This window comes from Paramisgurnus dabryanus, chromosome 1 (genome assembly GCF_030506205.2).
Source record: "Paramisgurnus dabryanus chromosome 1, PD_genome_1.1, whole genome shotgun sequence".
NCBI lineage: Eukaryota > Metazoa > Chordata > Actinopteri > Cypriniformes > Cobitidae > Paramisgurnus > Paramisgurnus dabryanus.
Window position 1 is genome coordinate 56,687,516 of NC_133337.1, and position 18,100 is coordinate 56,705,615.

General features: G+C 36.6%; 1 protein-coding gene across 1 annotated transcript in view; it reads right to left on the reverse strand.

Moving 5' to 3' along the window:
• The window catches only part of shisa9a (shisa family member 9a), a 60,534-nt gene extending 44,086 nt beyond the window's left edge, over positions 1 to 16,448 (reverse strand). Inside the window, exons 1-2 of the mRNA XM_065242488.1 lie at positions 15,633 to 16,448; positions 14,072 to 14,178 (exon numbers count right to left, since the gene is read on the reverse strand). Of these exons, the coding sequence (XP_065098560.1) occupies positions 14,072 to 14,178; positions 15,633 to 16,216 (691 nt within the window). The 5' untranslated portion in view covers positions 16,217 to 16,448. The remainder of the gene's footprint in view (positions 1 to 14,071; positions 14,179 to 15,632) is intronic.
• Positions 16,449 to 18,100: the final 1,652 nt, after the last annotated feature.

Genomic DNA, 18,100 nt, shown 5'->3' on the forward strand with positions numbered 1-18,100 from the left:
GACGGGTCCACCACAATTTAATTTGGCAACGCATGACGTCATCCATTAAAAGTAAATGAGTTGGGTTAATGCTTATGCCCTGTGTGAATGTACCGTCACATTTGTCATGAAGGGCAAAATTACCTATATAGACCAAAAACACTTTTTGTACTAGGCTGAAAACACTTATTTCTGCAGTAAATTTGCATTTTAACATAATGGGGTGTATGGGATTGACTCTCTTTTGGTCTAGTGGCCAGATAATGAATTGCATTTTAAGTTACTTCAGTGTTGGCTTCATGACAGAGGTTTCCCCTCACTTTTAACATTAAAAAAATCTATTATTTTGACCCATACAATGTATTTTGGGCTATTGCTACAAATATCCCTGTGGTACTTATGACTGGTAGATGTTTGAACCCCAGGAACACACATACTGATAAATGTATACCTTGTCATGCACTGTAATTTGCTTTGAATGAAAGCGTCTGTTAATGCATAAATGGAAATGTCAAGTGTAGTGGCTATTATACACACACACATAAATTGCACACATATGTGTGCAATTTACACTGCTTGCATTCTTATATTTCTGCTGATTTTGTGGAAAAATGTGTGAAATTCAGAGGAATGTATTTAAAACGTGTTAAATGAGGCATGCTACAATTTCACTGATAGCTTGAATCATTATGAAATTTGCCAAATATTTAATAAATTATCATGCATGGGTGAGGAGCTTTGTGATTCACAGAAGTTTAAATTTTGTGTAAATCCATGGAGATTTTTGTAGAGCACAGACTCTATGTGGGCTTGCTTATTACTGACACATTTATGTATGAAACTCTTCTGACATCCCAGTCATTAGGATATGGCAAGCACACTATTTCAAAACTGCATTAAGTTTTATGGAGGATATTACCTGCATAGTGCAGAGCTGCTCTTATAAAGAGTTAGTAGCTATATTCAGCTGACACTAAATTTATTATATCAAATATATTGTTATCATATTCACAAACAGTGTTTCATGTACACAGATGACTCCATTCTATTCCAGACACTCTCTCTTACTCTCTATTTATTTGGCTATATTGTCCAATAGAAAGATCATTGCGGGATATGAGACCGTGTGACAGCAGCAGAATTGGACAAATGGTGCTGCAAGGCAATAGATCTCCTTCTGTTAGATAAAAAATAACTGCTGTTCTTCCGAGGGTGAAAAATCCTTGTAAAGGGTAATCCCATATGGAACCTCAGTATTCCTTTGAGCAAAGTTTCAAGCTCTTTGCCGATGGAGCGCATGAGAACATGAGAGATCAAGATATGAGGAGCTTATGAATATCATACATCAAGGCAGGATTAGTGGGAAATGCAAGTGTGATATATATGTCAGTACATCTGGGACAGCTTACAAAAACCTCTATTCATTTGAAAAACATCATTTTGAGAACAGTTTGAAATTTTACGCCTGTGCTGTAAGTATCTGCTTGTTAAGTCTGATGTTACAGACTAGCTTCCAAATCAGATATAAGCAAACAACAAACTATACTAATATACACTCACAGTGTGCAGAAAAATAATCACGGTCTTTACCTTTATACCGAAATTCCAGAAAGTAATTCAACTTTTATGAATTGTTAAAGTATTGCTGTCCAGGATGCTGTGAGCCTAGACAATGTAGTGTACACTAATATATACAGTAAAAGCTTAGCCTAAATGTGTGAAATATATGAATAAATAGCACTTATATACGACTGTTGAGAATGTAGTCTCAAATTAAGTGAGTGGAGGCTTAAACAATACCAATAACGGTTTCCAAAGTTAAGGTTTTATGATGGCCCTTCAAAGTTTCAACATCACCTTATGTGGCTGTTTGTCTGTGCATGTATGTACATTCTAATAAGATAACATCACCTCATATATCTATTATCAACATCAAAGCACTAATCATCAGATCAATCCAGTTTAACACCTGTTATGCAGTTAATGCCAATTGTTGCCATTGCCATCACTATAAAATCTGGATAACATTGTAAGTCTGCCTCCATTGTTGATCACAAATTATGACCTGTGTCCTGCCCCTGCTGTTTGGAATTAAATGTAACGAGTGAAAATTCAATCATAGGTAAATATTCATTTTCACTGTAGGGCTTGATGGAGTGGCACTTATCCATGTTTACTGTTAGCATTAAAAGTGCATTCAATTTAACCTCTACTTAATCTGCCTGTTTATTTGTCTGTGAAACTGCATTTGGATCTCCTCCATCTGTACCCCAGAGGCCGAATTTACATTTTGTCACTTTAACATTTCTGTAGTTTAAAGAGTAGAGGAGAGTACTAGCAATCCCAGGGTCATAAATTTGATTCCTCCAGGGATTACTTGAATTGATGTGCCTTGAATGCTCTGTAAAATTGCTTTTGACAAATTAATATGTAAATTATTTATTGATTGAATTGCTATTTGACGGTCTTGTCACATTCCGTGTAACACTCAGAGGTAGATAGAATTTAATTAAAATAAAATATTAATTTACATATTTAATCAATCCATGAGTGCATGGTCAACACATTAGGCAAAACTATCTTGCCTAATAATAATAATAATAATAATATATATATATATATATATATATATATATATAAGTTAATCCAGGACTAGGCTTTATTTATATTAGGTCATTTAAGAAGTTTTTACAAACATACCTTACTAAAAAACAATCAGTCAGGAAGAGGTGTTTTGAAATTGATATCAGCTCAAACATGCACTTTAGTCTGGGACTAGGATAAGAGCTGTCTGCATGGGAAACCGCCCGATAGTGTTTGTCTTTGTAGGGCTGGGCTTTGACAAGTTTAGTGCTCTCTTTAGATGAGGTGAATGGCAATGGGGCATAATCCCATAAAGAAATCATATATACAATATAAATTCTGTTAAGTGTTGGTATTTTTTTATTATAATTTGCCAAACGTTATTTGACAAAATTAATGTACAAAATTACATTTCGGTTATTGTTTCATTCATTAAGGTTTCTACTCCACATGACAAATAAATCCAACTGTCCACTTAAAACCAGAACTGAACAGAAAGTGAATGGAAATGACTCCCATCATGTCAAATAATAAATTGTCTTGAGGTGCTAAATGTTTTTCCCATCAATACATTAATCTGTCATTTTCCCTTACTGCTGACTGCTACATGAAATGAATTATGCATAATTTTAGGGCAGTGCTATGTTGATCTAAGGATTAGATTTTGTGTATTTGTGCTTGTAGCAGCGTGTCCACCATGCCAACTACACAATCAGTCATGTTGGGGGAAGGACCGGAAAAGCCACAAGAACTGAAATCAATGCATGCATGATTGATGACTACAGGTGAAAAAGTCAGCCTGGTTTGAATGCAATTCAATACGTTTTGAACTGTTAGCCTCATAACCAGAAAGTGTTTTACCCATAGCTTTCAATTTTGTGCCATGAAAAAATATTTCTAAACATCCTTAAAAGGGAGAAATGTTTAAAATAAAAAGAAACAATACTTAACACTCAAAGAATATATTTAGGTTTATATTTATTAAACGTGCATTGTGTAAATTTGAGGTATTTTTAACTATATTTTCAGTGGTTTAAAAAAGACCTTATAATGAACTGAATTGGTTTATTATTACCTAGAATGAGCCGTTTTCTTCAACACATGTGGGTCCCCTTACAAGGAAGTCGCCATTTTGTGCCGCCATGTTTTTACAATAGCCCTAAATAGACAAAATGCTCTACAAAGCCTGTTTCATCACTATGTTGCCTCAGACAACGACATGTTTGTCCTGCTATCGTAGCTTCTTTATGTGTTTCAAAAGGAGGGGTGAGCGGTGGACCTGCACCTTTAATTAAAATGCTGATTTTATCATAAGTGTCTTATGAATGAGAGAGCAACATTTTGTCTAATGGGTCTTTCACATAGGAAGCGGTGTGCGCTGCTCTATGAAACCCATTCATTTCAATGGCTTGCGCCGCGCGAGGGCGAGTTTTTGTTGCGCCGAGCAAAGCGCGAGCGCATCGGAGCGCAGCTTGCGCTCACGCCGCGGTCAAAGTTCAAAATAGTTTAACTTTTGCGCTGCGCTCTGTGACGATTACCCGCGCGGCCAATAGAAATGGGGCATCCAAACAAGCAAAATGGACGAAAGCTTATACTCGGGATTCTCAGAGCTTTATAATACAAGTTTATGCTTCTACAGAGACATCGGAAGGAAAGCCGTGTCATGGAAACACGTAAGCAATTCAAGTTGGCATGTTAGGTGTGGTTTAAGTCAAGCAGCTTGTTGTAGGTATGCTTAAGGTTACGTGAAATGGAGATGAGCAACATCAGTCTCTGTATTCCTCGTCGACTATTTAACGCAAATATAAACACTGTAGTAATTTATTGAAAACACCGCCTACTTTGGTCTGGCCATCAGAGCACAAATCGCTTGGCTGCGCCGAACCCAGCGGCGAGCGCAGCGCACAGCATCCTATGTGAAAGCCGCATAAGGAGCAAGTAAATAGAGTTGAAGCTAGGGAAAGATGTCATTTAAGACAAAATAAGATTTTTTACAAAGTGGAAAGTTAGGGGTTAAGTCAAGTATATGTGAATTATGAAACAGATTGTCAGTTGTTCTTTAAAGCTTGTGGTGGTGTCACCCAAGGGATCATAAAAGATTCCAAAAATATATGCTTATATATGTGCTTTACACTGTGTGCTTTACATGTGGAATAATTCAGTTGTCTTAGTGTTGCTTTCACAGTGACACAATGTGTTATCTGTCTTGACAGTAGCAGTTATCGGTTTGAAAAAAAGTGTGTATTTTTTAAAGGCAGATTCACATCTCAAAAACAGTTTTGGTGCAAACAAATGCTGGGATGAATAAGATTTAGAAAAAGTTCTTACTGCTTATCCATCTTTGCTTCTTTAAATCTGTTGTAGACAAAAGCATCCAGAATCAACACATCAGAAATCTCAAGGTTCTCACAAGTTAATAGCAAACTGATCTTTATTTTTGAAATGATCTTTCTTTAATAATTCTTTCGGTAATGTAATATCGTAGCTCCTCTGAAATAATCACTTAAAAGCCTGTTAAGCTCTTGGTGCGATACATAATGCATAGTTATTGAGATTCAGAGATCCATCAGATGCATTGCAATTCTAAAATGGTACATTTGCATATGTAGGAAACTAAATAAAGCGTATAATAAAGGGCAAGCAAGCTGCCTACATTTAACATTTATGATCTTCCAAAATTCAGTATTGAGGTTACTGCTCTGCTGTGTAGATAATCTTAACTGATGTGTCTGGCACTGATAAAGTTAACTTCATCCATTTCCAAAAATAAGCCATTTAGCAGAACCACCATTTCAAAAATAAATATCCCTACCGCTTCCTATTATTTTCTTTTTTTTTTTTACAAAAATAAAATCTTACCATTGATCCCCACATTTACTCGATTTTTTCTAGTAGTTTTCTAGTTTGTTTTTCCCTCTGACATGGAAAGTAAATTTTTGAAGTAAATTTAGCATTGGCAACAAATAGCAGACCTGTATGAGCGCCGTTTCAGTGACGCACATTAGATAGCCACATGTCCCTGTTCCCCCAGTGTGTCTTCTGCTCAGAAGGAAAAAAGATGCCAGTCTGTCCTCTGTGTGTGAAATCTGAGCCAGTTCTCCTTGGTGGAGCGAGGGTAGACCTGAATGCAATCCCTGTTAGGGGAATGGGGTGGGGGGTGCTGCTATTGTCGCATGGCAGCCATGGTGTCCACCCTTGTTGAGCCAATAGAAATATGCTCCCCGCCTTAAGGCGAATAAACCATGGCCCAGTAAGCGGGATGGTATGGTGCTGTGCTGAGGTAGGGGTGATATATTGCACCGGTCACATGTAGGTTCTCAAGTGTATCTAATGCTCAGAGCTCAAAGAAAGAATAAAAGTTGGAAAATGGGCTTTCACAAGATTATTTATAGTGTTATCATTGGAAAACAGAGCAGAAAGCACTACAAAATCATAGCACTCTAGTCAGGGCTGGATTATCCATAGGCAGGATTGGGCGATTGGGGATTGAGCCAATAGCGCCCGAGACTGCGATCAAGTTTTTGAGACAGTGTGAGCATTTTTACAATGTGCTAGCTGCAAATTTGGAATTTCTTCTAATTGTTATTTTACGAGTATTTTAAAAGATGAGTAGATCATGAGCCCACAAGTGTGCAGTGGTGGATGTAGGCATGGGCGAACACAACATCTCATTGCAGAGATGAGAGAGAGAGATAGCAGGAGAACCTAATTAATACCCAAAACATTATAGATGAGAATAAAAGTCAGGTGCCCTGGATAGGAAAACTGTAAAGTATACGAGAAACGTGTAAAGGATACAAGTATGTATAGCCATGAAACTCATCTCATTACAATATGCTAACTGGATAACACTGGATATTAGTAGGTATGTGACAAACTGACCTATATACGCACAACCGCTTTGTTCACGTGGCTGTGTTCCTGTAATCAGTGCCAGACAAGTTGGTGACTTAGGAAATCTGTCATATCTTTGCTTTGTTAATACTTCTAAAGCCCATATACCTTACTAGTGACATAAATTACGTCATCACGTTGATTCTCACGTTCGAATATCCAAGATGGCTGCCGTAAGAAGAAAGTTATAAGCAAAGCAAAATTTCTCTCGTCTTTGGCATCAAAATCCGCTATGAAGGTCAGTATTTTTTGTTTCAAACCCAACACTTTTGATAGAATACATTTAACTTGAATTAGGTGAAGTTCGCATGTGTTTTTTTACGATCCGCAAGTGACGTTGTTGTCAGTAGCAGAATCGCCCATTCAATCATATTGGCTTCCAGTTTTCATCAATCCGTGCAGTATTTTTCAAAGTAATCATACAGAACGAAAGATTAGAATCTAATTTTAGCATAAGTAAAATTGCTTTGTAGATTAAGATTTAGATAGTATTAATAATATTTGACAATTTAAATTGCTCGCCAGCATTATTAGTCAATTAAGAAATACTAAAGAAACAATGAAATACATGTGGCAATGCCAATTGTCTGTTTAATACAATAAATATGTGAATATAGCGTTTATGTGAGAGGATTTTGAAAGATATGCATGGATTGATGCTCTCAGTTTCATTAATTAGTGGTTAATCAGAAATAATACATTTTTTATATGTACCTTTTAAAAAGAGTTCATCTTAATCTTATTGGGCTTTTAATTACCTACACTGTGGTGTTTGAATTATGCAAATAGACCAAGAAATGAGGAAGTTCTGATATTTTGAAGTGTTTGGTCAAGCAGAACAGGTCACAATTTTTCATTGTTTTACTGTCTTAATTAGGTACAAAAATTACCCCTAATTTCCGAATTTAAAAATTCCATAACTTTCTTAATAATTAATCTGATTTTAATCATTAAAAAAAACATTTTAAAGGTATTTTTATTATCTACCATATGGTTATGATTATATATGATATATGTATATATGTATGTATATGAATTTTCTAGCATTGATTTTTTGTCACATACCTGGATATACTTTTTGTATATCATATCATCATATGTTGTAGTCTACCTTTTGTTGTAAATTGAGTCTTTTGGGGTATCTTGGCTACAATTAGTCAAGAGGGTTGTATGATTCTTTGGTTCACAACTTCCTTTTCTGAAAGTTTGATCATTTGTACATGGACATGTACAATAAATATATTATCAAAGTATTTGTTAGTAATACAGTTATTTGGGGGGAAATGTAAATAATTGCATTGCAGGCTGATTTAAAGGGACAATAAGTAGGATTTACCTCAATCTAGTTCAAACTAATACTGCTCTCTAGCGCCTCGCTTTTCCAAATGCATGTTGCAACTACGGTAGCCGTTATGTACTCACTGATCTCCTTGTCTGTTTCAGCTAGTTCACGTGTTCTGAATGAAAAAGAGGAAACGCGTCGGTAGGCTAGTGCGTTTTGTCCATCTCTGCTGTTATAGTTTATCAGTACACTGTCAGAAATAAAGGTACAAAACTGTACCTTTTCTGTCACTGGGGCTGTACCCTAAGTTTCTGTTTGGTACCTTTACAGGAATACAAAACAGAATACAATTTTGGGTATATTACCGTACCTAAGGACCTATATTGTTAAAAAAAGTCAAAATATGTACCCTAGCTGTCAATGGGGCAGCAACCTTTAAGAAGGTAACTGTATGGACCATTAGGTACAGATATGTAAACATTTAGTACCAATATGTACCTTTGAGATACTAATATGTATTTTTGAGGTACTAATGTGCTCTCTTTGGTCCCAGTATGTACTTCTGAGGTACTAAAATGAAATCTATATGTGCAAAGCTGTACTTTTTGAAAGGGTACAGCCCCAGTGACAGAAAAGATACAGTTTTGTACCTTTATTTCTGAGAGTGTATGGCGGAACGACATGGAAGCCTTCTTGGACTTACCCGTTTAATGTAAATAAAGATTAGAAATATTAAGCTTACAAAGAAAAGTCAGATAACTGGCAGAGGTCATTTGACACCAACGAGTACAAATTTATGAATAAAGACATTGATTTTGATTAATAAACCACTTAAAACCCTAGCCTACTTACTCTCCCTTTAAGGCGTACTCCTAAAATTATTAGGGGCTACAGTGCTCCTAGTAAAAAGTTAGTCTGGAGCCCTGCAATGACTAGACGTTTAAAATATGTGAGGGGCACTTCAAATGTGGTCACCCTAGGGCACTATATCGTGTTTATCAGAGCCTGACTCTAGTATGTTAGAGATAAAGATCATTAGATCATAGACAGCTCTTATCTTTATTTTGTCCCTCTTCTTTTTACTATCAAGCTGACAAGACAAGTATGAATAATACTGTGTATTGTTTGTTTGGGTCGACTGATTCAAACTCAAGTTCACTTCCCCTGTTGGTGTGGATCTTTTGGGCAGGTGTGAATACACTGTAAAAAAATTGATGTATTTCTGCAGCAAGTTGCCAGTAGAAGATAAAGACTGAAAATGTTTCATGTTAACTTTAAACAAACTGTTGCCAGTAAATAACATAAATCTAAATCTACAGTAAGTTACTGGCAACCAGCTGACAGTACTGTAATTTCTACAGAAATATTTTACAGTGAAACAAACGCACCAAGACCCAGCAGAAGAGGTGGTCTCTGTCCGGTTCCAAACAAAATCTGGTATGGTTTGTTTAATGTGTGAACATGGCCTGACCTCGACATCTGTATGAAGACTTAATAGGTAATAGCAGTGGCGGCACGTGACTGCTCTTCCGAGGGGCGCAAATTCAAAATATGTGTTCGGAGTGTCATGTGTGTTGCTCTTGTTTTCAAAATATGTGTTTGTTGCGTCATGTGAACCATGTGCATCACGTGTTTTGTCAAAATAAGTGCCTGCTGCACACGTGTCAAAACAGTTTATGATAAAAGAGACGCTCACATTGACAAAATACACGCAAGACACTCCCTTAAAGGACAAGTTCGGTATTTTAGACTTAAAGCCCTGTTTTCAGATTGTTTATGGTGAAATAGAATGGTTTTGACTGAAATTTCGACATTTTCGGCTGCCCTGAGAATTTTCGCGTGTTTGTGTTTCAGCTCAGACCTCTACAATGGGTTTAATGGTGCACTGGAACAATCCTTCCTAAAATGCATTAAACTTTTGTTTACAAAGACGTGAAACTCACCGAGTGGTCAGGGGTGTTCACTGGTATGCTCACACAAAAATCGCTCCAAAAGACGCATTCCAACAGGTTTTATCGTAGTTTTTACCAACTCCATTGACATATATTAGATGTGCTGTGAGGTACGGTATTACTCCGCGCCGGGAACTTTGTTTCTATTCTTGCAATAGGCAAAGGCGGATTAGCGCCACCACCTGGGCTGGAGTGTTTATTATTCAAGCTCTAAGCGGAAGAATGTACGGGTGTGAGGCGTTTGGGAAAATAGGTCCACAAGTTAACAACGAATGCTAAAACAGCTGTTGGAATGCGTCTTTTGCAGCGATTTTTGTGTCAGCATATCAGTGAACACCCCTGACCACTCGGTGAGTTTCATGTCTTTGTAAACGAAAGTTTAATGCATTTTAGGAAGGATTGTTCCAGTGCACCATTAAACCCATTGTAGAGGTCTGAGCTGAAACACAAACACGCGAAAATTCTCAGGGCAGCCGAAAATGTCGAAATTTCAGTCAAAACCATTCTATTTCACCATAAACAATCTGAAAACAGGGCTTTAAGTCTAAAATACCGAACTTGTCCTTTAACACTAAACTCTGATTACGCATGAGATGATGTGAATATCTGGCAAACACGAGGGTCTCGTTTATCGTAAACCCTTTAGACGCATCTGCAGCAGGCACTTATTTTGACAAGACACGTGATGCACATAGGTTCACCAAAAACATATTTTTAAAACCACGGACCATACACGTGACAGGCTACCTTAATGTTGAAACAAACTTCGAATCGTTCACCCTTGAAAAAAGAAGCCACCGCCCACCACTGGGTAATAGGCAGAAAATCAGCAGAAAATTTCAAATAAGAAACCTACTATAAACACTGACTTGAACTAAGAATGAACCACAACAATTTACACTAAATGGGGGTATTGCAAATAGTGTCAACAGGAAGATGAGTCACACTGTTGAAAAATGCAACAGACTTAAACATGAGCAGTATAATTCATTATATTAAAAAAGAGACTGCACTTGTAAATGGCTTTTTTTATCCAAAGCAGCTTACTATACAATACATTGTTTTTATCAACATGTGGGCATTCCCTAGGGATTGAACCCAAGACCTTTGCTCTGCTAATGCAATGCTTTACCAATTAATACAATGTGAAGTTCTTGTTTTCAGATGTTTGTTCTGGCACTTAAATCAAAATGAATACAAGAAAACAGATTTAGGCTTTCTATTGGGATACCCTGTTATGGTAATTACTTGAGCTGTGGCACTGCTAAAGATACCACTTGATCAACAGTCATACACAGCAGTGCCTCAGTTTCTCATAAAAATACAGTTCAGGTCACGTATACCTGCAGAAATTGAGATTCTATACAGTAAAATAATAGAAATCACACTGGGCTTCTTGAGTATTTCAAAGCATGACCAAAAATATAAAGGCATTCGATTTTCATTTCTCTTTTTCTTTCTCCTTTAAGCCATGGATACTCTCATAATACCAAGCTGTGATGGTAATGGAGCACAGCATTGAATTCTCCAAAATCGTGGCTCATAGCGAATAAAGGTCTAGTAATTGTACCCTTTCGGTGAGGTAATGAGACCTTTGATGGGATCATTCAGTGCTCTGTAAGCGAGCATCTAGATCATTTTTATCAGCTTGTCAATGGAAAAATATGAGAAGATGAAGAAGCCAGCATGCATGCAGTATCTTTCTGTCTCTGTTTCTCTCGTGACCACTGAAAGTTCATGAAGAAAAGAAATTAAGAATGCATAACAGATTTTCATCTTGCATGCCTCTAAATCTTGCATTACATTTCAAAAACGTATCTCTAAGAGATGAGAGTAGGAAATCATAAAACTTTTGTAATCAGCGCATGTATCGGTTCACTTAAATGCAATCTCTTATCTAACCAGCTTTACATTAAACTATTAATAGTTTAACCTTCAACACAGTCGAATGTCTCTTTGTCCTTCTCTTGTTTCATGTTAAAAGTAATAATATCACATCTGTCATCTAAAATGTAAAGTGTCTTTTGAGGTTAGGATTTAACAATCTTCTACGTGACAAATCGTTTCACATTCCACTTGAAAAGACAGGAACTAAATGTCAGCTTTCTCTTATACATTCTTATTTTCTAGTCTTTGATACCTTATTCAGACAGCTTTAAAACACAAAAGGTCTCATTATTCGCCACAAAGGGCCTGACCTTTAGATAATTTAGAAAACTTTAAGGTAAATTCAAGTAATCCTCTCCATAATCTTTGGAGTAATATACTCAGGTCCTACTGTATGTTGGTTCTCATTATTTCAATTCAAATCATTATCTCATATCTTATATAGCCCAGAGGATGGTATAATAGATTGGTGAGGGCAGAGATTAATAGCATTTCACATAATTACACTTAGGTCTATGAATTAGGAGCTGGTTAGCCATAATTATTCTAATAGTGTGATTTTCAATTACTGAACTGACATGATAGTGAATATGTATACTGTAAGATATCAAGCTTGTTTATGGCTTGTGTTAGATTCCATGTAATGGCTGAGTATATCATTATTGATGTACTAAGAATCCTCTATTTTGCTTTGCCATTAATTAAGCTTATTAAACAGTGTATTACTATAAAACAATGCGATAAACAGAAAACAAAATTGAAAATAAAAATCCAGACTCATAATAAAACGGTTACTTCATTGTACCCTACAAAGAAAGTATGTTCCTGTTGCTGAACTGTTAATGCAGCCTTATCTCATGGGAATTCGTATATGTTTTACGAGTTGGCTAATTCATATAAACATGTCAATGCGAATCTTACAAAAATGTAAGATTATTTGAAAACCCCCCAAATTTAACCTCAACCCTAACCCCTAACCCAGTATCACAACATTACGTACCTATAGTCACGTAAATTTGTGAGTCTTTTAGCCTTTTTGCGTGAACATGTCACGTATTTCGGTTTACATGTCATTGTCACGTATTTGTTACTCAACTGTTTTGTCCTATTTTCTTACCATTGTCGATTCGGTTTAGGGTTAGATTTACATAAAATGACATCCTTACCCAAACCCAACTCTAATCCTAATGCCAGGCGACAATGGTTTAAAAATCATAAAATATAAAAAAATGAATCATTAAAAAAAGGTATGAAACCCATACTTAAATTGACATCCTAACGCAAACACCAAATCTAACCCTACACCGAAGCGTCAATGGTTTGAAAATAGGACAAAACAGTTGAGTAACAAATACGTGACAATGAAACGTAAACAGAAATATGTGACATGTTCACACAAAAAGGCGGAAAAACGTGTCAGTGTCACGGACAAGACTCACAAATGTACGTGACTATATATGTACATAATTCCGTGATACAGGGTTGCAACCCCAACAACACAGGGGCGAAAGCAAATATTACAAAAACGTACAAATGTGGTCATACGAATTAGCCACCTCGTATTTATATTAATTGCCATGAGAGAATAATGAATGCCGAAATCATGGGTTTACTTTTCAGGGAACACAAAAGCTGATAAAATATGTATACATTGAATGTACACTACGACAAATACATTATATAAATAAAAAGCCAAAAAACTAAATCTAATCTAGTGCTATTTAGAACCATTGTAGAATCATTATTTAGGATCATGCAGGTGCTTGGCTTAAGAAAAATAAATGATATATTATCCCTCTGTTCAGTCTTTGTGCTTGGAAAAGCATTGCAAAAAAGCTTTTCAAAAAACTTCAGATCTCAACAATAAGCATAGCAGTGAGGAAGAAGTCAGATTATCTTTGTAATAAGATAAAAGGGAAATTTCTGCAGCTACTGACTCACATCTTCAGTGTCAAGCAAAATGGATGCCTCTGAGGGGGGCTTTGAAAGACTCACTTTGTTTTGTGTTTTTTTTCAGCACAGATACATTTAGGGAGTTGATATCCACCGAGGGGGTGATGCAATCACTCTAGTATCATAACAAATGAGAGTTTAAACATTTGTGCTAAAGCCATTCATTTTCAACTGTTTGATCTGTGTTAAGCAATACCATACACACAACGGCGGTGCCAGCCCACGGTGGTGACCATAAATAGGTTTCAAAACCTGCGTTCTCAGCATCTTTCTTTTACGAATCTTTATATACACCAAGCTTCGAATAATATAGTCAGGAAATTTGCATAACTAGCAAATGTTCCATTTTGCATCACGGGCAAAACTTTACGCATTATGTTTTATTATTTGTAATAAGCATGTAATTCCGTATACAAGAGCATTATAGATATAATATTAAACCATTAGGTATGATACAGTATTGTTCTTAAACTCTTTCAGTCCATTTGAACCATCCAGTCCAACGGTTATGCTTAAGAGAAAGTAGGCATTATCAACTTACGCATGTTGTGTGCTCTCGCCTGCACTGTGTCGTAATGCTGTGTGTGCATCCCGATGGCCTCCTCGTGTTGACTCTGACGGGCGCCTTGCATCACACTTGCCACCGCTCTGTTAAATAACAAGCAATTTTCTTGACTTAGTATTTTATTGGATTGCCTCAGACTCGGATTACTGTCTCGCTTTAGATAGAGACCACAGCGAAACAGTAAACAGTGATCAATAGATTCACTTCTATTCATTCAAGTCCTGTTACTGTTGCTGTCCGTGGTGCTGATTTACAGTGAACATTAAATTTGTTTCCTCTGAGAATGGAAGAGCACTCTTTCAGCAACCTGCACGCTGTGGGCTGCACACCTCTCATCAGAGGCTTTGACCTACTGCATCAGTAGCAACAAGAGATGCCCACCTCCACTATCCAAGCTGAGTAGATAAAGGGTAAAAATGGATGTTATGCAACATGCTGTAATAACTAATACGGTTTGTAAAGCGTGTTTAACCATGTAAGTCATGTTTCCACAACTAGTTTAGGACAGTTTTTAAAATAGACTAAATTGAGAAATTTACACAGATGCATACTGTGTGTTTCTTTCGAAACCACCAATATCTAAAGGGCTGAGAATAGATTCATTAAAAGGTTTTTGGCAGTCTTTATAGATCTATAAAGAACCTTTAACATCCTCAGAACCTTACTCTTGCACAAATGGTTCGCTGTAGAGAAAACGGCACTCTTGAAAATAATGGTGCTTAAAAGATTTGATGACACAGAAAAATCATATTTGGTCCCTCAAAGAACCATCCAGTTAAAACCATTTCATTCATACCTTTTTATAATCTGAAGAACCTTTTTCACCACAAAGAACTATTTGTAAATCGAAAAGGTTCATGTTAAAGGTTATTTATTGAACCATTTAGCAAAAAAAAGGGTTTTCTTAACTGAATGGTTCTTTGTGTAACCAAAAATCACTGTCTTGACAGCATCGCTGTGTATGGCATTACTGTTAGGAACCATTTTATTCACACTTATTTTAAAGAGTGTGTCCATATAATAAGAAATAGGTAAAAAAAACACGTTTGGTTCAAAATCAATGAAGACTGGATCATGATAAGAGGCATTCTTTTTGCCTAGAGATTGTCTGCAACCTCTATTGCATGAAGAAAACAATAACTATTGAACTAACACAATCTCAGTGGGATCTTTTGTTTAAAAATCAATGCAAAATGGGGGGGGGTAAACACATTTTTGTATGGCATTACTGTTAGGAACTTTTAATCACATTTATTTTAAAGAATATGTGCATTTCATTAAAAATAGGTAAAAAACACGTTTGGCTCAAAATGAATACCGACTGTATCATAATAAGAGGTATTTTTGCCTTGAGATTGTCTGCAACTTCTATTGCATGAAGAAAACAATAACTCTTGAACTAATAAAGTCTCAATGGTGTCTTTTTCTCAAAAATAAAGGCAAAATGGGAGGGGGAACACAGTGCACTTATTCATTATCATTTTTTAATAACATTTGCGATGCAAAGAAAGCCCAGATGACTATAGAAGTAACTTACCGAGACATACTTTCCCTATGAGGTCTATGAGCCTTTTCTAGTCCGAGTTTTGTAAATATCCCGACTAGTGCCATGATCGCCACTACTCCACAAATTACATACACAATCATGTTTGTTTTATCTCTTGTTGGATCGTGTCTGGGGTCTTTTTTCTTATATGGCGTCTGTCCTGTTAACCACACTGGAGTATCGTAGTTTTTACAAGTGCTTTGATCCAAGCGAGAGTTTTTATAAGCGCAGCAAAATCGAAAGCCACAAGTGCCGCAACAATACAAATAATTGCCTGTTCGGCAAACGAACGGCGGGTCCCACTGTCCCATCACATCGTAGTAACCCCGACATTTGTCCTCAATATGTGGAGGCTCTGAAACGCTGCTCTCCTCATCACGGGACCCATTGGATCCTGACAGCATTATAAAGCCCTCGAGCTGCCCGTCCGCGCTGCCCAACAGCACCAGAACTTTCACCAAGACGTATTTCAAGAGCAGGACTGTCCATCTCATCCTGAAGTCTTCCCTTAAAGGATAAACTGAAGGAGTAAATCGAGTTGGTACTACCACTGACAGTACGGCATAAATCCACATGGGTGAACAAAGCCATTCGGGGAGGTTTGCATTTTAAAACTGAAACGTCTGTTATGGTGGGCAGCTAAATCACAACCACAGATTTCTGTAAAAAAGTCCGCTCAAACTGATGTTTATCTCAAATCCAGTTGTTATGTTGATTTTGGTTACTTTCAGCCCCGTGTAAGCACTGTGCTCCTGTAGGCTGCTTTGTGGAGATGACAGAAGTGAGATGCGAGACCGCGGATGCCGAACTGTAGAGCGCGCGCCTGTAGGAGAGAGAGAGCGCGTTAAGAGGAGGAGACACGAGAGGGATTGGCTACGGACAGACGTATTTAATAGTGAAATAATCGTAATTAAAAGTTGCCACATTACTTTTCTTACGTGTAGTTTGTTTTTTACAACAACTACGTCGTTGTACGCACTAAAATGTACCTGCTCACGGCACGTGCCAATAGAAAAAATAGACGGAACATTGCTGGAGATCGAATTTTTTATTATCTCTATTTTCTATTTTTTTAAATGTTCTATTGTAGCTGTCCCTAAAATGTAAATGCTTACATCTTCTGCGCACCTTTGCGTCCTTGGCCACCAAGTGTTTATAGCGTAAATTCTCCCGTTGTAATTGTAATGATATAGCCAGTGTTGGGTGTAACTAGTTACTAAGTAATTAGTTACTGTAATTAAATTACTTTTCCCTTGAAAAAGTAAAGTAAGGGATTACTCTTATTTTTCTTGTAATCTAATTACAGTTACTTTTGATGTAACTAAATACTGTGTATGGACTCTAAAACTATTATGTTATTAACAGTAATACAAAGGTGGATTTAACATGGTTTAAGTTTAAAATTATCACTATTAACTGGTTGATTATTAGCATTAATAATAATGAGATGCTGGCTGTTTATTAATGCTTAGCAAATATCTGATTTTGCAAAACCTTATTCTACGTCCTTAACCCTCACCATTTCTACCAATACTTAAAATTAACAACTTCTTTTGTATTAATAAGCAGTATTTGGAGTATATTGAGGCAAAAGTAGTTAATAGTTAGTTAATAGAGATGATTGGACTCTAAAGTGGGACCAGAATAATTGATGTACTTTTATATATGATTTTTTTAGCCATTTCAAGCCTATCCTTGTATCATGTACTAAATAGGATTTAGAAAGTAATTAGTAATAAGTAATTAAATACTTTTTTTAGAGAGTAATTTGTAAAGTAATCTAATTACATGATTAAAGATGTAATTAGTAACTAGTAATTAATTACTTTTTTTGAGTAACTTACCCAACACTGGATATAGCCTATATTTCCGCTTGTTTGTTGGTTTATGTTTTTCCGTGTTGAGAGCATACCTCAAGCGTTTGATAGCCATTTGATAAACTTAACGTTTTTCAGGAGGACTTGTTTAACGAGACTTGACTGTTAAAGGGAGATGCCATGAAATTCTGACTTTTTCAATGTTTACCTCACGTGCTATAATAGGGGGTCCCCAGTGCTAATATCAAGCTAGAAAATGTGAAAAAGAGCAACCCAGTAACTTAATTTTGGTAAACCATTCTCTGCAACCAGGTGAAAAAATTGGCTGAAATGTGGGTCCTTTTGTGATGTCAGAAGGGGATAATAGCGCCCCTTAATCTGCACTATCCAACCACGGCACTACCATTTAGTGCAGAGATCAACTCATTTGCATTTAAAAGGACACACCCAAAAACGGCAAATTTTTGCTCACACCTACAAACTGGCAATATTAACTCTGGGGACTCTGGGGACACCAAAGACTTTTGACATTTTAAATTTGCATTTAACTTATTTGCATTTAACAGGACACACCCAAAACTTCACATTTGCTCACACCTACAAAGTGGCAGTTTTAACCAAGGGGCAACCTTCTGATCTCTC